Source organism: Labeo rohita, chromosome 19, assembly GCF_022985175.1.
Source record: "Labeo rohita strain BAU-BD-2019 chromosome 19, IGBB_LRoh.1.0, whole genome shotgun sequence".
NCBI lineage: Eukaryota > Metazoa > Chordata > Actinopteri > Cypriniformes > Cyprinidae > Labeo > Labeo rohita.
In genome coordinates this window covers 21,286,790-21,308,116 of record NC_066887.1, presented here as the reverse complement: position 1 = coordinate 21,308,116, position 21,327 = coordinate 21,286,790, and the positions used below count along the sequence as shown (strand labels likewise).

At 38.3% G+C, this 21,327-nt stretch overlaps 1 protein-coding gene across 4 annotated transcripts; it reads right to left on the bottom strand.

The window, feature by feature from the left end:
* Positions 1-165: 165 nt before the first annotated feature.
* Positions 166-21,274, bottom strand: ago4 (argonaute RISC component 4). 4 transcript variants are annotated; one of them, XM_051136264.1, is made up of 18 exons: positions 21,098-21,274; positions 17,245-17,416; positions 15,047-15,167; positions 14,732-14,913; positions 14,518-14,654; positions 14,277-14,411; positions 13,677-13,764; positions 11,743-11,890; positions 11,538-11,657; positions 11,249-11,410; positions 7,891-8,039; positions 7,436-7,620; positions 7,190-7,349; positions 6,568-6,883; positions 6,274-6,408; positions 4,527-4,628; positions 4,248-4,447; positions 166-2,488 (listed from the first exon to the last, which is right to left on the bottom strand). In XM_051136264.1, exons 1-18 carry the CDS (start codon positions 21,114-21,116, stop codon positions 2,380-2,382), a joined length of 2,640 nt encoding a protein of 879 aa, XP_050992221.1. In that variant the 5' UTR covers positions 21,117-21,274; the 3' UTR covers positions 166-2,379. The 4 variants fall into 4 exon arrangements, with proteins under 4 accessions (XP_050992221.1, XP_050992222.1, XP_050992223.1 ...); XM_051136265.1 differs by having other exon boundaries at positions 7,891-8,024; XM_051136266.1 differs by having other exon boundaries at positions 11,282-11,410.
* Between the last annotated feature and the right edge of the window lie 53 nt (positions 21,275-21,327).

The following is a 21,327-nucleotide window of genomic DNA, read 5'->3' as shown; positions in this document are numbered from 1 at the left end:
AAAGTACCTCGTTTAGGTTGGAGCCCGCAAAGACCGACATCCGCACCCCTTCAGACCCCAAATCTGTTCCTCATCAGAGTTACTGGTGAAGTTTTTAAAATCGTGTAAAAGAGACCGGACAACATCGCTACTCAAAACAGTCTCACTGTATTGATTTTACGCATTAAAAAAAAAAAAAAAAAAAAAAAAAAAAACACTTCCGCGCCATAATAAATATTTTATAGGAGATTAGAACAATACTCTGGCATGCAGGCGAGCACAGTTTAAATTTGAAAATTTTCCACATAGCCTAAAGAGCTAGTCCACCATATGCACATTCCCACTGATTGATACAAGCAAAATAAGTACATAAACACAAATGGCAATAGGAATCCAACCAACAGCCACATCGACAAAAAGTATTACAGCTTTTAAATTGTTCTAGATTTTGGGTTATATTGCTTTGCAATGATTTCATGATAGAAACTGGAATTAAACGTCATGTAACAATTTAGCGAAAATGCCTAAAAAGGACACACACATATACTACTCTGGAAGCCGTGACATCGAGTAACCTATCGACGCTTAAATCCAATTTATTGCATGTGATGCCCTTGCCCACTTCCTGTTCTTCTTCCATGGGACCAGCGTCCACGCCAACGACAGGCTGGTGCTCAAACTCATTCATAGCAAACCTGCTGCTTTACGGATGGTTTATTACAAAAGGGTTTTTGCAGAGCGGCCCCCCTGACGAGGCGTGCACGCTGGAGACCCTTCAAACTGCACCGACGGTGCCGTTCAGTCCAAAGGCAGTGCTTATGCTCGTGTGTCTTAATGTATGGTGTCCTATATTTAATATGCAAGAAAAAGTTCATTCAGATTTATATTATAGATTCAAGTTCATATACACACACAGAAGTAATAAACACACTTTAAGTGTAAAATTCATATAACTGCAGATTTTCCCCCCCAAAAAGTTCTGATTTGTCACTCAACTTTGTTTTTTCCCCAACAACTCGGTACAGAAATGAGTCAAAACTCTTTGACCAATTCGAACGTATAAAAAAAGGCTGTAAGTGGACAAACCAAAGCATTCTGGGCCCTCATTACCATTGCCACAACGCTACAAAGAAATGAAGCTGTATATTAAAAAAAAAAACAAAACAAAAAAAACCTCCGTTTACAACCACAATGACTCCTGGATCAATTATGCGACCGGTTTGCAGACAACTGATCAGTATCAACATTAAGAACAACAAGAACGACGATTATCTACTCTAACAAACTGTTAAAGTTTACCACAAAAAAACATTTATATTAAACTCTTACAAATCTGATTTGAATCTTATGTATAAATGCATAAAAGAAGGGAGAGTGCTGTATGTTGCAAGCCTAGCCTATCAGACGGCACGCTGGCGCAACGTCTGTAACTGTGCAATGGCCATACCTTTCAACCCTGTAAAAAAACCATCTGAATAAGACGCATGCGTTTCCGGTCTTGCCACAGGCAGAATGGCACCTGTACCAAGCCCTGTTCGCCCAGGTCCGACAAGCCCAACAGTCACGGAGGAGACCATTGGTAATGCTACTGCTACACAAAACCATCAGCTTATGAAAGCCTGTTAGATCATCAAGTGGAATATGCTTATAGAGCTGTAAATATTTATATATTTTATATATCTATGTGTGTGTTAATATAAAAAAAGAAGAGGCATTTACAGCAGTTTGCTCCTAGATTTCCCTTTACAATTCAGTGGCCTGCCATGAGACATGAACCCACATTCACACGAACCCACATTCACACAAACACACACTCACACTTACACACAAAATGGGAGCGGGTAATGGGTATGTATACCCAGGTCACCTCGTTTGTAAAAGACTGAGAGGAGAAAGTCCAAATACGACCATAAAAAGGAGGAAAACAAATCCACCCAAGTCAAACCCCACCCACCCCGACATGCAAGATCCTCCCCACCAACCCGCCCGCCCCAAAAGACATGTGACAAGATTCAGCCAATGGTGGCTTGAGGTAAAAGTAGACAGAGTCCAGCTTAGCTGAGAGAGCCAGAGCTGCCCTGACCAATGGCGCAGGTTTGCTCACACTCAGTGTATATTACAAATTAAAAAGACATTCAAAATCAAAACAAGAAATGAAAAGTTAAAAATGGCTCAATTTGATTTTTTTTTTCTGTGCATTGGAGGCCAAAAGCCTCTCAGTGCAGGACTGCTGGTAGAGGTTGGTTCTTCTGAGGCCGACCAATTTCAACTGGACAGACACGTGGCCCCCTGGCTTCAGAACTGCTTTGCTGCAGACGAAGACGCGATAGAGAGAAACGGGAAGAGAGAGAGAGACAGATTGAAGAGGGAGTGTAGAAGTGCGTCTCCTGCTGGTTGACGTCAGGCGAAGTACATAGTGTGCTGGGTATCATAGTGAATCTGGACCGCCTTAGCCAGGGCCTGAGGGTCTCGGCCGTTACTCTGTCCTGATACGTGACTGCCCTCAGCACTGCACACAGAAAATGATACAGGAAGCATTAAAATCTGTTAACTTTTATGTTGCAATCAGTGAGTTTTTACCACAATACAACTTGGGACACAACTCGGAAAATAAAATACTGATACGATGCCACATTGCAAGGCTTTTGGCTGTAATTTTCAGTTGAAGCACAATGAGGAAAAAGTGATGTAAATCTTCACTGCTTTTCTAGTGATAAGAGAAGAAAAGAATGGGAAGGTGGCTGTGGATAAATAAAACTTTCAAAAGACACACGTCTTTGTTCTTTCTGCTTTTAGTAGACCACAGCTACTGAAAGATCTTTCGAACGGCACAGACAAGAAACGCTAGATGCCATCCTGGCAGGATCCTGGCATGCCAACGCTTGTCATGACGCCGCAGCCACCGTAGGAGTTTCTCAGTGCAGATTTCACTTGATATCCAGGGGGATTTTTGACTCCTTGTGGGGAAAAATTTAAATGTACGGCATTCAGTTTAAGCCAACACTTGTATTTATCACCACTGTATCAGTATTTTTATTTTCCAAGTTGCGGTAAAAATACTTAACTTTACAAGAACATCCCAGGTTAATAACAGGGTTCCTACACAATTCCACACTTTTGCACTTTCCAAATCTCTTAGTAAATTTTCAGACCATATTTAACATGAATGGTTCATAGAGCATTATTTTCAGGTTTATATTTGGTATTTAGTAGAGTCATCTGTAAATATATATATATATATATATATATATTTTTTTTTTTTTTTTTTTTTTTTCACCCATTTTCTCAAAGTGACAACATACAGAGCCCCTAAAATAACAAATAATAAATAAATAAAAAATACAGACTTTTACATGCACACAAGAAACTTTTTTTTGTGCCCTTGAGAATCTATTCACAAGAATTTTTTGCATGCTTACGCATTAGAATTACTAGTTTTATATAACCTATTTCCTTTGTGCATCACTGCCATCTTACTTTGAATAAAACGAGAGCATTGATGCACATGAATTAACAGAGATCAGAAAATTTGAGTGAATTTGGCTTTTTTTTTTTTTATTAGAGGTAGTACCTCTAATATCAATGCCTAATGTCTAGTTTAATACATCCTCTGTGATGGTGGAGAAAAAAGTAAAGACACAAAACGAGCTGATGGCATAAAATTTGCCAAGTTCAAGGGTCTAAAAAAAAAAAAAAAAAAAAAAAAAAAAAACTGGAACTGTGAAAAAGTGTTTAATTTTTGGCTTTCGTTAGGGCAGTATGCCATATTTTAAGGCCTTAGATCTCTTTAATGCATAGTCTGTTTCGGCTAAGAAACCTCACCACATAAATGGGCTGATGGCACAGTAGGTGGATCAGTGTGCATTATCTTATATGCTAAGTTTAATGGTTTCTTGTGTGCACAGACTATTTTTTTTTTTATTTTTGCAAAGATCCTTAAGGCTATGTAATACGGTGCTAAGGATATAGGGAGATGAAACCAAAAATGCTCATAACCTGCATTTTGCATTATGAAAATGTGCACCTTGAATTCATTCAGTCGTATTTGACAATCACTATATAGCTGCCATATAACCTCGCTTTTTGTACGATAAATGTATTTTCATTAAACTTGTAATTTGCTATTATAAAAAAAAAAAAAATAAAAAATAGGGGCGAAAGTCTGGAAACACAAATATTTTTCCATACTCTGTTTTCTTCTGGAAATAAAATTTCATACTTTTCCAAACCCCGTAGGAACTCCAGAATAATGATGATATGCTAATAACCTGTCATGGTCTTTGTCCACCAAATGGTAGCGGGCACGGAACGCCACGAGCCGGGCGTAATAGGCTGGTGCGGGGATGGAGACAGAACGAGTGCAGCGCACGTAGGTGTGGCAGAGCTGGTAAGTCAACAGTTGCAGTTCGTCAGCCGTAAAACAGTTGTCATCCCACAAGACATGATAGTGAGAGGGACGGCTTGTGCCCTGTGGAAAGGAAATGAAAATGTGTGAAATCCTGGACAAATGGAGAAATTAACAAATTAGCAACTGCGCTGTGACTCACCTGGATGCCAGCATGGCTGCACAGGTAGAAGTCAAACTCTGAGGGGTGTGTAATGGTGCTGTCCACTGTAGTGCCTGCTGGGACATTGCCACTCTTCCCGACCTATGTCAAAGAAATTTGTATACAAGATTTAGAAAAGTTAAAATGTTGATGTCCTAAAAAACAAGATTTTGTTGATGCTTTGTTTATGTAACAAGTGTGTTGCTCTAAGTTGTCCACCCACACTGAAATCTCATATTTTTCTTTATATGCATCGGGACTTTAAACATGGAACAAAAGTCCGGCTCTGCGTGTCTACCACACATATTCTGACTATCAACCACCCACTTAGACAGTTAGAAATGGCAAACCACAGTTTTTGTTTTTAACCAACGACGAGGCACTTTAAAGGTTGGAAAACAAGCAAAAACACCCTGAAGAAGTCTTATTAAAGGCAACCCTGGGTATTAAGACTTGCACAGCTTAATATAACAAATTATGTCTATTACTGAAATATGTAGTAGAAAACCCATAAAGACTCACAATATTTGAAAAAAATCCATTTAGTTTGATAGTTTTATTTTTTTTATTTTTTATTTTTTTTTACAAAGGGGGGAGGGGGCATGCCATTATTTTAATGATGTGAAAGGCTTGCACTTGATAAGCTACTGACTACCTGTTGCTATTTTTACAGCTAAACTCCCTCCGAAAATGTCGGCACCAACAGCCTTGTGGGCAGTGTGCCGACATATTGCACAGTTGCACCTCGTGGACCTTTCCCAACCCTGTCCCCCTCTCTCTGTCCCACTCACTTCCTGTCATATCTCCACTGTCCTTAAAAGAAAAATTCAAAAAAATAAATAAAATACCGATACGATAACCACAGCTACTGAAGGAGCTTACAGGTGGCGATGGATATAAGCGTAGGTTTAAACCAAACGCTGTACCATTGATTTTTCCCCACAAGGAGTCTAAACACCCCTAGATATCGAGTGAAATCCGTGCTTAGATACTTCAGTGGCCGCGGCATCATGAAAAGTGTTGTCACGTTTTTATCCTGCCAGGATGGCATGTATAATTTCTTGTCTCCGCCATTTGTAAACTCTTCAGTGGCTGTGGTCTACAAAAAGCCTCTAAGACATCAGGACTAAAACGGAGAGACGATGGAGAGGACATTTTATTTGTCCACAGGCATCTTCCCATTCTTTTCTTCTCTTTTTATCACTAGGAAAGCAGTGCATCGCTCCTTTTGCTGCCCTTCAGCTGAAAATTACAACCAAAGGCAGCACAATGTGGCATTGTATCAGTATTTTATTTTCAGAGCTGTGCTGTGGTAAAAATAGCAACAGGTCGAGCCAATACCTCATCCAGTGCAACAATCTCACTTCATAGAAATAATGGCACCCCCTACAGTCCAAAATATGTATAAAACAATGTGGATTTTTAAAATAATGTACATTTTAATTTTTCCTTTGTAAGTTTTCATATTTCAGTAAGAGATATAATTTACATTAAGCCATAAAAGTGTTAATACCCAGAGTTTCTTTTAAACCACTCCATTTCCACAAAAATATTAAGCAGCTCAATTGTTTTCAACATTGATTATAATGAATGTTTCTGAATCTTAAGCAGCAAATCAGCACTGAAGACTGAAATAATGGCTGCTGAAATGTTACTTTAGTGTATTTGATCAAATAAATGCAGCCTTGGTAAGCATTAATAAGCAGATGAAGAAGTCCAAAAAAAAAAACATCTACTGGAAACTCACCCTTTCAGCTTTGTCAGAGCAAAAGAGTCGAGTGTGATGACGTTTCTGCACTACGATGTAGGTGATTCCTGGTCTGTAGTCCTCTTCTAGACTGATGCAAGCTTTCCTGATGGCGATCAGCTCTGGCCAGGCAACCTGCACAAGAAAATTAACAATATTACCTGAAGAAAAAAAACTGAACAGGTAATTCAACCATCTTTATATTATATTTTATTCCATTCAAATAAAATCTGCTTTCAAATATTATCAATGCAGCTTCAGTGTGAATCAAAGCACCTCCTCCAGATGACTCACCTGCTTCATCTGGCCCTCAGAGACTCCTCCGCGGTAGTAGATGATGCGTGTGGGCTTGAATCGTGTAGACTTGTAGAACTGAATGAGGAGCTCTCGCACCATGTTGGTGAGATCCTGGATGACTTCCTGGCTGTAGAACTGTTCCTGGGACAGGTCCTGGCGTGAGGTTTGCACTCGCACGGTGGCACAATAACGGCTGGGGTGCCCATCCATGCTTCCCACCACAGCCGCAATGGATGGTTTCTTTCCATCGCCTGCAGGTGGGTGAGTGACATCTGCCCCCAAGAAGATGACCGGCTGCTGGAACACAGAGGGCCTGATGGAAAGAAAACACAGACATATAAAGGAACAGAATGGCAGAATGGTTTCCATTCTTTGTTCAGGGAATTTCCAGGTTGACAATGCATTAAAGCTTTTTAAAATTGCCTATGATTGTCAGTCCTGTTGCTAGGTGACATGGTTGTTTTTTGTTTTGTTTTTTTGAGTGGACTAAAAATGAACATTTTATGTAAGCATTGTTTGGGCCCAAATCTAATCATGTACACTTGACATTACAATCTGAAATCACAAAAGAGGAAAACCAATCTCAGCTCATCATAAACAACCCTAATCCAAAACCCACCTTTGATGTGGCACCAGCACATTGTTGATGCCCCCTAGTTTGGCGTTGATCTTCAGACAGAGATTGGACAGCGTCTGAGGGGACGTCTTCACCACATTCTTCACCTGAACACACTGAGTGGCCATTCCCAGCAGAGTATCTCCCACACGCTTCACTTCCGCTGAAGAGGCATAAAATAACTTCAGGATCACATTGTCAAATTCTCTGACTATTGTTGTGCTTTATCACTAGAAGAGCTCTCTTTACCATAGACTGGTGTTTTTCCAGGCAGAATGACTACAATGAGCTGTAGTCCCACATAAGACATCTTGAGGTGCTTGAACATTGGCTCCACGCTGTCTGCCCCCTGGGCGTATTTGCAGAAGCAGGGCTGACCTTGGATGGGCATCCCTGCGTCCTTGGAGATCTTGCGCAGCTGATCAGTGAAACTCCTACAAAAACACAAAAGAAAAAGCTTTCAGAACCATATCCTTGTCAAAACTAACAAATTTAAACCAAATTTTCCAACATGAAAGGCTTATCACAAGGTTTTTAATTTAAATCATTTAATCACGCGTCTTTTACATTTTGTCTTCGTCATCATTAAAGAAAACCATAGGTGAAGATGAAGATTAAGACAGACTTAAAGAAAAATTATAATTATATCTAAAAAAAAAAAAAAAAAAAAAAAAAAAAAAAAAATAGTTGAGAGCAATCCTTACTTGAGCAAATCTTCTCTGCATTGTTTCTGAGGGGCGAAGCAGGCCACGGCCCACACCTTGATCTCTATACCCGCATAAAACTGCTTTCCCCTCATGTCCCAGACACCCTGGTTGGGTGTAGCCACAGTCTTGTTCTGGGGAGAGAGTCCCTACACTCTTAGTGAACCCCTCGTTCTCGTCACGAGATACGCATTCTACTAAATACCCTCTAATGCCAACCCCATTCCCGTAAAACCCAACCCATCTCTGGCAGGCCTGGGCTAATAGCAGAAAGCAGACTATGCAGAAAAAACCCATTGCCAAACTCCCCATTAGTTAAACACCCAATTTAGTCTAACACTGCAGTACAAATTAGCTGTAAAGCAAGTCAATTAGAGCAATAACAAAAATCATTAATTCAAGGAGGATTGCATCTGAAATAGCAATACAGGAGTTATTTGAATTTAATACAAAGAACTGCTCCAGTGTTCAGGGCTTATGACAACATTTGTAGCATTTACAAATGTTTGTTTTACTTGTGTGCAAGTTTGTGTATGTATTTTATTTGTTTTCTTGATTTTGTGAAGCATTTTGGGCAAGAACATTGCATTTAAATGTGCTATATAAATAAAAGTTGAAGTTGAAATACTCTTAAGGTCCACAAAAATTACAATTCTGTCATTAATTACTCATTCTCTTGTTGTTCCAAATCCGCAAGACCTTCGTCCATCTTCAGAACACAAGGTATTTTTAATGAATTCCAAGAGCTTTCTGACCCTGCATAGAGAGCACCGAAATACCGCGTTCAAGGCTCAGAAAGGTAGTAAGGACATCATTAAGTTGACGTGACAGTGTTTCAACCATACTTTTATAAAGATACAAGAATAATTTTTCCATATTCAAGTTCTGATCTAAATGAAATGATTCGCGCTTTGTGCTGCAAAGTCTCAATCTGAATAATGATTTATGAAGCATTTTAGATGAGGTCTTGGAGTACTATTTACAGTCAAAACTTTAAGCAAAGAGATAGAAATTAAGGTAAAAAAATAAATACAAAGGAATGATACAAATATTACAGAAAAAAAAAAAGAGGATCAGTTAATGGACTTACAAGACTGTGGGATGCATGAAATGTTTGTAGGACTATTTGATATACTTTATGTAATATTTATTAATGATCAACTTCTTTTGAATGCTGTCTACATCGCGCACAGACAACATTCGCATAGTTAGCATTGCATAATATTATCATTTAATATTGTATTAATTTCTATAATAATTGATATAATAATTCCTTAATTCAAAATAAAATATAAATAAATCTATCTCTGATAATCCCGGGTTACTATGGTCACGCAGGTTTGTTTACGCATTAAACTCGTGGCCATGAGAAGCGCATGTTGTTTCCTCAACATAAGACGTGGCCACGAGAAATGGATGTCGTTCCCTCATCACAGCATCTCGTGGCCACGACATAATATGACATTCCCACGAGCTGATATGTCGTGGCCACGACAAACTTAAGTGAACCGAAGGTGTCCCCTCCTGGTCACCGTACAAACCCACTTCGAAGTTCCGATCTAAATCAAATGATTCGCGATACACGATCTGAAGTCCCCATCTGAATCAAGTGATTTGCAAACCTGCTCCGACATCCCGATCTAAATCAAATGATTTGTGATTCAATTGGAGCACTTCGAAACAGTGAATCATTTTGGGTCGCAATGGTTTAACTGATCTGGAATTTCGAAAAGCTTTGCTTCACCCATCACTGTACATGCTTTTTTTTTTTTTTTTTTTTAAAGTCATTACAAGTGATGTAGAAATTCAAAAATGAATGGCTCTTTTAATTTGATCTGGTTTTTGCTAGTGAATCGCTTAAAATGAACGTCACTCAACTGGTTCTTTTTTTCTGCATCTTTATCCACGTTTACACAAAACTGTCAGTACTACTACTGGCGTAGCTCAATAGTTTTACAGAATTTACTGAAATAAGTACTTAAAAAAAAAAAAAAAAAAAAAAAAAAAGTATGATGTTTTTTTAAATTGTTGAATTTTGAATGAAAAGAGAAGTGCTAATTGGGGGGGGGGGAAAAAACACTTATAGACACATTGGTCTTTCAATTATTCAAGCATTTTTCAAGTACCTATTCAGGAATATTGCTATTTTCAAGGGTTTTCCAGGCCTTACATTTCAAAAAGTCAAATTCAAGTACTTCAAGCATTTTAAGCACCTTGTACATACCCTGGACACAGAACCCAGATGCGCTGTGCCTTGCATACAAGAAGAGAATAAATTGTTGAATAAAGTTATTTTTGTTTTCTTTGTGCACAAAAAGTATTCCCATAGTTTCATGACATTACAGTTGAACCACTGATGTCACATGGACTACTTTAATTATGTTCTTACTACCTTTCTTGAATGTGTCAGTTGCATTGCTGTCTATGCAGGGTCAGAAAACTTCCAGATTTCATCAATAAGATTAATAACAATAATTTGTGCTCCAAAGATAAACAAAGGTCTTACATGTTTGGAATGACATGAAGGTGAGTAATTAATGACAGAATTTTCATTGTTGTGGGTATTCTCTCTTTAATATAATATAACGTAATATAAATGTAATATATTAAAATATAATATAATATAATATATTATATAAAAGACCCTGAAGACTGGAGCGTCTGAAAATACATTTAGATTAAAAGCACTCATTACAAGCACACAAGCAAGATGTCAGAATTTTCAGTTGAGCTCATAAACAAAAATTAATCACAGTGACAATATTGACTGCTCCCATATTTAGTGCATAGTATAAGTTGACATGGTATAAGTGACAGTGATTAAGTGAAATTTAGTAGCAAAGACATGAGATTGCATCTCTTTACATACAATAGTTTTTCCAATTTAACCAAAAAAAACAAACAAACAAACAAACAAACAAACAACTGTTTGCAAAGAGAGAGCAATCCCTCAAAAAGTTATCTCACAGGAATGAAGATAAGACTCTAATGGTAGATTCATTTAAACAATTGTTAGATGAACAATGATGATGCTTCTCTACAGGTGTAACATCTTACAATCATTTGTGGAAGTTAAAATTTGTCATTTTAAACAATAGCAACAGTAGTCTAAAAAACAAAAAACAACAAAAAAAAAAAAACGCATTAGACTTGAGTTCCTCAAGAAGATTTCCTGAGATGTTGAAATAAATAGTTGATGCTGAACAGCATTGGCCAAAAAACACACCAGTGGAGTCTGATCGTCATTCCTTTGGTTAGTCCATTCATCCCACGACAACACTCAAACACACCCACGTACACACATGCCATTGCTCCCAGCCCACCCGTACTCACCCTGCACCCGAGCCCCAGTACTCACCCTGCTACAGTCCCTCCCAGTGTCTGTACTCACCCGGCCCCCATACTGAAGCATGGGCGCTGGGAGGACCCGCCCAGTCACCTCTGTCATGTCATTGTGCACCACGATGCCGAACTCTTTCAGGTAAGGGTCTGGCCCGCCCACCATGCTGTTGCTTTTGACCTGAAAGATTTTTTTTTTTAAACAAAGGAATTGGCTCTTTTAACCATAAGGCTGGACTTCTCTTTGTACTGCTGCCATATTGAGCATTGTGATTTATCTCACTCATTTTTCAACAAGTGCCACTCACCAGTCTGCTGATCTCTTCCTGTCTGTCTGGGGCTGAGCGGGCCGTAGCTTTAATCATGGTCGAGGTCTGGTTATCTGTTAGTTTCTTTATACAGCGCTGTCCTGCCACTATGTTACAAACCTTTATGAAGGACACAAAACATGAGTCAACGTGTGAAACATGTGAAAGCCAGGAAAACACTTGATATGATTGGCACGTCTCTTACCTCAAGGGGTAAATAGGTGTGCTTCTGTTCTTGCCCCACCTGGAGGCAGGGCAGGTGGGGGTATTTGAGCTGCAGGCTGTACTTTTGTTTGAAATACTGGGCAACGGTGCACTCCATCGCTTGTCCGTTCTCGAGCTGCAAAGGAAATCTGCACAAAGAGGAAAACGGAAATCCCTGGTGAGTATATAACAACCCATAAATAGAATTTTAAACACTTAAATGGGTCATGAACTTGAGAAATCAAAATTGAAAATCAAAAATGATTTTTTTTACATATAAGAGGTCACTGGACTATAAAAACATCCTGTAAGTTTTAGAACTCAAAACTTTATCATTGGTCTAAAAACAGCTTGAAACCAATCTGTCCAAATGACAGGTCATGGAATGTGCCACTATGACGCAAGTGTGGCTAAAAACCGCCTCCGCAGAAGAAAATCAATGCCTGCTTCTACGTCGCTGCGTTTAGCCCCGCCCACCGATTTGCACATGTAGTAGGTAAATAACAAGAGAGGCAAAAGCAGGTCTACACAGAAACCAAATGATAAAAATGGCTCTGAAGACACCAAGGTCAAAGTTGTGGAAAAATAATTTTTGCACTGCCCTCCTTCTGATCCCAACATTAGGAAAGAGTGGACAAACTTTATTTTTAATGAAGTTTCAGACCACGTCAGTAAGAACTTGGTCCTTTGTTCGCTTCATTTTACCGCACATTCAATCACCAGCAAGGTACAATTCAACAGGATTTTTAGAAAGATTAAAACTAAAAGATGCTGTGCCGACTATATTGGATCTGACAGTAATGTGGCAATACACAAGAGTGAGTAACTGTTTTTATTATGTGGTTACTATAGACAAATTTGGTGTTTGCAAACAATGATGATGTTTTTTGGGGGGGCGGAGCCTATCTGGTGGCAGAAAATGACAATTTAAGCGGCAGTCTATGGAAACCATGAAATAAAAGAATTAAAAATGTACATTTGAGTTTATATTTCAAAATTTTGACTTTATTCTCACAATTCTAAAATTCTATCTCACCAAAAAAAAAAATTCTCTCTTTTGAGTTTATATCCCACACTTCTGCCTTTTTTGTCCATTAGAATTGACAAACTCACTATTGTTGAATTAAATCAAGTTGTAAAGTTGTACAAGATATAAACTTGCATTTGTGAGAAAAAAAAAAGTCAGAATTGTGAGACAAAATAGGTAAATGTGAAATGTCATAGGTTTAATTAGTATTTACTGCTGTAACTGTAGGGCTAATATGTGTTCCCCATTAACTGCTTATGTGAATATTACCTAGACCTATTGTTTAAATCAAATTTAAGCTTTAAAAAGTAGGGTAATTAACAGGTTTCATCCACTAGTCTGTCTATTTAAATGTCTGTGTTTAGCTTCAAATGACGTCTTTGATGACATTATTCTATAAAAATTATTTGCATTTGACATCCAAAGGCACAATACATTTTATCTCTTCCTCCACTTGTTACCAGTGTTTTTCTGCCACCACAAAGCGTGCATAGCTGCAAGTGATGTAACTGTGATGTCTACTCCAAATTGGTCTATTGCTTTGTCTGTTATTACAAATCGTTTGATATGCACTGTATATTTATGCGTTTTTGACCTAAATCACAGCAGCGTCCATCTACGAAGGATGTAGGCTGTCAAACACTGCAAGCAGTTCATAGCTGTTCATAGCAGTGGCCATTCACTTTAGAGTCTACAATCCACCACACAGAGCGTTCTGATGGGGTGGGGGGTGGGTGGGTCAAAACAGGACAGAAAATAGCCTATGGCTTCTACATTATGATGTTTTTAATGTAAAAATCTTTATTATGAGCTTTATGATGAGCTTCATGAGCTCTTTAACTACATTTTACAGCAAATTTTGCAAACACTGGTAAAAATGTAAAAAAAAAAAAAAAAAAAGCACTAACGTCTGATGGCTGGCTGGGCGGCGTGTGACATTGCACACACGGTACTTCCTCTTCATCTGGCCGCAGTGTGTGACCTCCACTTTCAGTCCTAAACACACGTTGATAACTCAGCAATTTACTACATAACCACAAATGAAAGCAACTGAAGCAGTCTTGGCCCTTGAGGTGGCGCAACATATACCACCGCTCAAAAGTTTGGGGTCGGTAAGATTTTTTTGTTTTAAGAAATTAATATTTATTATTAAAAAAGTATTATTAATATTAAATTAACAGTTTCCAAAAAACAGTTTCCACAAAAATATTAAGCAGTACAACTGTTTTCAACACTGAAAAGTGTTTTTGAGCACTAAATCATTAGACAATTTATGAAGGATCATGTGACAGTGAAGACTGGAGTAATGGCTGCTGAAAATTCAGATTTCCCTATCACGGGAATAAATTTTATGCAAATAAAATGTAGCCTTGGTGAGCATAAAACACTTTTAAAAAAAATAAAACATGGATATCTTACCACCCTCAAACTTTTGATTGGTACTGTAAACTAAATTTGAGCTAAATGACATTAGGAACCATTTCACAGCAACATGCTTCACCCCTCACCTCGGATCTCCTTGGTGAACTTGACACGTTGTGAATCTGTGAGGGGTTTGGTCTGCTCGTTGATGTTCTGGATGTCCAAAACCTCACACATGAACTCAATTACAGGCTGGGCTCGGTAAAAGGCTGTAGCTGACACTGCAGTGTGGGGGAAAAAAAAAAAATTAAACTGGGCAGAGTTGTGCATATTCTCAAGATGCACAAAAAGACATTGAAAGAAATGATTTTGGAAGGCAAAACATACCATCTATGTTGAGCATCATGTTCCACATTGCTGGACGGACAGACTGATGGAAACCAAACCAAACCTCCCTCCCTCCTCCCAGTGGGTGGTAGTACCCCTCCGGTGGTGAGAAGAAGGAACGGCCGACTGGAGTGTACCTGTATCAAAAAGTGCGAATGATTTCAGGCCAACCCAAAATTTGATTTCAAACAGGATTTCAGAGACTGCGGCTTACCGCATGGAGGGCAGGTGACGAGTGATGACATCCAGAGCCTGTACAGAATCCTCCGGGACCTCGTTCAAGTGACCAGACAGAGCTTCCAGGAGCATCTGCAGACTTACCACTGACACCCACTGCAGAGACACCTTGAAGGTCTGATCCTTCCCCTCACCTGGCAACGTCACCTCCAGATCCACCTGCATCAAATGTCAAGAATGTATATTTTTAAAAGGAGCTTTTCTTCTTGCAATTAGAAGTTAAACACATGGATGTTATTATAAACATTTGCGGAACAAAAACAAATACTGCATTTGATCATGCTTTGGTTACCCTGTCTCTCCCGATAGGTAGCGGATGTGCCGTATACATGTTCCTCTTGCCATCATAACCAGGTTGCCTGTCCCCGAAGATCTGCATCTTAAAATGTCTCACCATCGTGTCCACCACCTCTCTATGGAATAAAAAAAAATAGCCCAAAATTACAATCACTTGAATCCATTTCATTTGACTACATTTTTTTTTCCTACAGCTAATTACATTAGCAATTTTCACATGTACGGTTCATTTCACATACAGTACATGCTCAAAATAAATACACTTTTTTTCCCCCGCTAAAGGTTTTATTCAGAAAGGTGGCATGAAACGGATTATGCTACAAAAGATTTATCTAAACTTACTACTCGAATCTTATATTCGTTTCCACAAAAACAACTGTTTTCAAAATTGATAATAGTAAGAAATCTTTCTTGAGTACCAAATTAGCATGTGACAGGGTTCGTACAGATACTGTAAAATGAAATTTCATGATTTTCAAAAAGTTTAGAGATGTCACTTGTGTTTTCTATTTCAAATTCTAAAAATCAAAACAAAACAAAAAATATATACACTAATAAAAATGGCAAAAATAAAGAAGCACATGCAAAGTATTACTTCAAAAGTATTACAAATTATACTATATTTGTGTGTACTTTGTGTGCACTGCCTTAATGGTTTAATATATATATATATATATATATATATATATATATATATATATATATATATATATATATATATATATATATATATATATATATATATATATATATAAAAAAAATAATGTGTGAAATCACTCAAAAATCCTGATATGAAACAAATGATTTGCAAACCCACACTGAAGTCCCGATCTGAATCAAATGATTTGCGATACACGCTCTGAAGTCCCGATCTGAATAATGATTCGCATCCTTAATTTCAGATCAGGACTCTGAGCGCGGATCACAAATCATTTGATTTAAATCGGGACATCAACTTGTGCATTATTTATTTTTTTATTAAATTATTTAATTTTTTTAATGATTTACGAATCCCTTCTGATCTAAATCAAATAACGCACGACACCCGATTTTAAGTCCCAACCTGAAACAAATGATTCACGATATACAAAGTTCCAATCAAATCAAATGATTCGCGATACACAACTTAAAGTCTTGATCTGAAACAAATGATTCACAATACACGATCTGATTAGAGCACTTCAAAACAGTGAATCATTTTGCGACACAATGGTTTGACTAATTTGGTGCTTTAAAAAGCTGTTTCACCCATCACTATATCACTATATTAAAATCATTACAAGTGATGTTGAAATTGAAAATGAATGGCTCTTTTAATTTGATCTGTTTTTTTGCAAATCGCTTGAAACAAAAGATCGAAGTCATGAGGTTGAATCAATCAGAGCGGTTCCAGCATAAATGACTGAATTAAATTGGTTCCTCTGTTCCTTTTTTTTTTTTGCATCTTCAACCATGTTTACACCACACTGTCAGTACTATTATTTACTCAATTGTTTGAGCTCAATTGTTTTCAAAATATCAAGTTCAATTGATAATTCAGAATGATAATTGAAAATTTTCAAGATTTCTGCAGGATCATTAAACTGGAGTAATGGAATTTTAAGCAAAATAATAAATAAATGGAGCCTTGGTGAGCATAAGAGTTCTATCAAAAATAGTTAAAGTGTTAAAGGATTAGTTCACTCCACAATTAAAATTTCCTGATAAATATCATTCAAGATGTTTGTGTCTTTCTTTCTTCAGTCGAAAAGAAATTAAGGTTTTTGAGGAAAACATTCCAGGACTTTTCAATGGGTTGAAGCTCCAAATTGCAGGCTCTATATGATCCCAGACTAGGAATAAGGGTCTCATCTAGCCAAACGATTAGTCATTTAAAAAAAAAAAAACACACACAAAAAAAAAAAACACTGTATATGTAGTTAGTTCTTCACATCCGTCTCATTTTCTCCTCCAACTTCAACATTGTCCAACATCGTTGTTTTACCTTTTTTGTAAAGGGCGCTGAACATTGCACATTCACATTATAAGCACAGGGTTGGGGTGAATAAATTATCAGGAAATTTTAATTCTGGAGTGAACCAATCCTTTAATGACCCCAAATTTTGGATTACTACTGTAAATAAACTCTGACCATCTAAATACTGAAAGATAACAATTCAGAATAAACAAATGGGTATAAATAAAAAGACTCACCTGTTGACCCGGCGGGGTCGCTTTTCAGGCTTGATGTCGATGTCATAATGGTAGACGTCGATCTTGGGGATCTGCACCTGGAAGTGATTGGCCAGCAGGCGAATCGGCTTCCCCACCGTACCCAAGCCGGGCCGGCGTGGTGGTTGGAAGAGGGAGGTAGGGGCAGGCGGGCCTGGAAGAAGCAATCATTTTGTTTAGATGAAGCCAAAAGGCTGAACCTTCACTTAACATAGCAGTGCCTACTGACTGAGATCTGATCTGACATATGCCATACACTGACGTGCCCTTTTCTTTCATGGAACAACAATATGGAGAATGTCCGAAGAACAGACAATGACAGAGATACAAACAACTTAACAAGGCGACACGACATCCACCTTGACCTTTAACCCACCAATGGGATAAAAAAAAAAAAAAAAAAAAAAAAAAAAAAAACCTCAACAATAGCCAATCATTAATGTCCCGCCTCCAGCAAGCCCCACACAAACTATCAGACAAAAGACTTTGTGTCCACTGCAGACAGACGACAGTAGGGTCATCTGTGAAGGGGGAGACTGCGATGTGGGATGACGCCATCACAACCCACCCAAACCATAAGTAAATTCTATACTGAAAACATTCTGTTTTTTCTGTTCTCTTTCCGTTTAATCCAAATAGACACTGATAAGCTGAAACAGCTTCAAACTACGCAACAGACATTCACTTCCTTATTTCAAAATTTACAACATTTTTTGAGGGATAGATGGCTATTGAGGCTCATCAGAGTGATATGATGTATGCTTTTGTCAAACTGCTGTGGTTTGCAGGGGTCTAAGCCCCTCAAAGACCTACACGCTCCAGTTAGCAAGCCAAGCGGCAGGAAGAACAATTGGGAGCCTCTATAACCGCTTTCTCTTATCCCTTCCACATACTGCCTGCCTATGGCTCCCCCTCCACAACACCAACAAAGCGCTCTGAACTATAGCATGAACACGGCTGGGGTGGAGTTGGGGGAAAACCAGCATTCATCAAAAACCAAGAGGACTCTATATATAGGCCACTCAGCTGTTACACTTCACACCAAGATGGAGTGTCAGACACGATCGCTAAAAGTGGGCAGCTACTGCCTTCAGTCTGAAATCACGGTCTTATCGAGCCTGAGCTTTCTGTGGCGTCCTGATGCCTTCAATTGCATTAGGAGTAAAGCAATTCATGAACAAAAGACAGAAGAAACAACTGCCTGATGGTGTAGCAGTCATTTAAAGTGTAAAGGCATTGTTCATAATGGAATACCATATTAGCATCTGCTGAATACTGTTATGCATACACTGTCTACGTACAGGGTTCCTGCAGGCCTAAAGTAGATAAATTTAAGCCTTAAGACCTTTTTAAAGATCAAGTAATTAAACATTCAAGGAATAAATTGCATGCAACAATACATCAATATATTCTCTAAATATAAATGCCTTGCATTAGCAATGCTTTACAGTTTGAAAGAACAACTTCCAACTGATCGCCATTACTTTCTTTTTTCCAAAAAAACAAAAAAAATTTTGGATTGTTTACTAATAAAAAAAAAGTGTAAATATTTTTCCCCAATGTATAAAGACTCTTAAAACGCATTTACAAAACGAAATAAGAAAACAAGTCTTGTTTTATGAGAAATCAGTCAAAAATAAATAAATAAATAAATAAAACAAACAAACAAAAAAAAAAAAAACAACAACTCTGAAAACTGAAAACTCTGGTGCATTTAATATTTAATGCCATGACGTCATAAATTTAAGACTTTCTGCTTTGATTTAAGACATTTTAAGGCCTTAACTTTTTTAGTTTTTAATTTAATGGTGTTTAAAATATCATAACACAAATAATCAATTAAAATGACATTGTTAAAATTCTGGTTCATTCAAAGCAGTAATGGAAAAAACCTAATGTGTGTGGGATACTATATTTTGACAAACATAAAAGGTTATCTATGCCTTTTATGCATGCAGAAAATCTGAATATTGTGCAAAGGAATAGTACTATGCAACTCTAAACATGGCAATTAAATAAAAATCAAGAAGGCACTTTTTTTTTTTTACACTCCGCTGGGAATGTCAACAAGAAGATTGTGTAATTAATCCTGTAATTAGGCCACAAAAAAGGAAAATTTCAAAATGTATCCCACATGTACTGGGGGACAACAGGCTAAAAGTGTCATGCTGAGAGCTAAATGGCATGATAGGCTTAAACTGTGGGGCAGCTGGACTAAGTGATGACTCAGTAATGACATTGAGTCTCATGACACAGGCAGATCACCTGGATTACACAGCGGATGCTAGACATGACAAAGATATGCAGGATCCATGATAATTGCATACTCAATCACACACCGCAGACACAATCAATGAATCCAGATCTGTAAGAGGTTGTAGCTTGCCAAACACAAGAGCTGCTTGTCCAGCCATTAATCTTTCATACATTTACTCTTAGTTTTAGATTAGCAAATAAAATTACAATTAAAATCCAACAATGCAAGACTGCAACAATATCAAAATTTGCTTTTATCTATAAACTGTTGTCAATCCAGAAATATGGGTCCATTAGGGTCAAATATGACTCCATGTTGACTTTTAAAACCTTATTTTGCAGTTACAGATAAAAACAATGCTGATGTTGGTTGGCAGAGGCCACAAGACTCCGCCACAGAATGTCAACAAACACAAGCGTACAGAGCTTTGATGGCAGATCTTTGGCATTGCCTGACCTCACAGCTGAAAAATAGACATTACATTACAGGGCAAATGTTTGCTTTTTAAAAACAATCTTTGTTATAACATGCACCTTATTCATTTCCTTATTAAGCGTGCTCTATAACAAATTGCTAATTAAGACTCATTTATATGGCTTCCACTTTTGTCCAAATAAACAAATGCGATTACAGACAATACCGATTGAACAAAAATGAAGTTAATGAGCCAGAAGACCTGCAAGGTTAATCAAAAGCATCATCTCAGACAAGAAGACGTCAGATGTTTTCAAAAGCACTGATGCATTAACACACAACGTGAAAACAAATGCATGGCCGTGTGAATAAGTCAAAGCGAACTAGCTCTCAAAAAAAAATTATATTGTACCAACATCGCTTAATTCTCATGCATCTAATGGTCTAAGATCATAATTAAACCAATTTACGAGAGGTCAGCGAGTTCATTTTTACAGTGACAACGGCTGGTCGCTGGCACAGTTAGGTACGTGACATTGGCGCTTAAAGTCCTGTCAATCGTTATCCTCTGGCATGGTCAGCATTTAGGCATAAACAAACGCACATGGGGATCACACAAAGCGCCAACATTAAAAAAAAAAAAAACAGGGAGAGAAAAAAAACATCCGTGCGACTATCAACTACACCGCACGCAAGCGTTCTATTTGCGTTTCAAGCTCGCACAACACATTCAGAACGATATTTGTACAGTTGGAAATCAAAACGCCGGAGGAAAAAACATTAAAAATGTGTCATTTGTAAAATAAAGGACGTGTTTTTATTATGTAGGCTTGTTCACGGCAGACGCGGAAGAAAGATGCGTGTGGTTAAATCCCCACCACCACACAATGCCGTCCTGTCTTCCGCACTGGACTAGAACCATTTAACGCTCATTCAGTAATAAACACACACTTGTTGGCTTACCAAAAACTCGTTCACCGAGGCTGAGTGTGATTATCAACCGCTTTTTGTCGTTAGAACGGTTTTGACAAGCGGCCGTAGCGTGAAAGGGGGATTGTTTTCGTTTTTTCCGTCGAGGCCTAAACAGCGCGCAACCGCGGGCCCTGGTGAGGCAACGCAACGGCCCGCACTACGCTGTCACACGGCTCAATTTTTAGCACTTACCGGGTCCGAGCGCTTCCATGGCCGAGGGCTCTCTCTCCGTCTCTGTCCCGGCCTGGCGGCTCCGTACCGACACTGAAATTGGGGGCGGTATCTCGAAGCTTAAGGTGGCTAATTTAAGAAATGGAAGGATGCGTAGATGTACAGCGCTCTGCCTGCGTTGTCTTCTGAGTGATTTAAAGCAGATCCATGGGATTTGTAAGTGCGCATGCGCGGGGACGCGAAATTCGGTT

Excerpts from the sequence above, each read along its gene's own strand:
- ago4 (XM_051136264.1), bottom strand. Across the intron at positions 7,350-7,435 it reads TGGAAAAACACCAGTCTATG|CGGAAGTGAAGCGTGTGGGA; the intron begins GTAAAGAGAGCT and ends ATGCCTCTTCAG. Across the intron at positions 6,884-7,189 it reads GTGCTGGTGCCACATCAAAG|GCCCTCTGTGTTCCAGCAGC; the intron begins GTGGGTTTTGGA and ends TCTTTCCATCAG.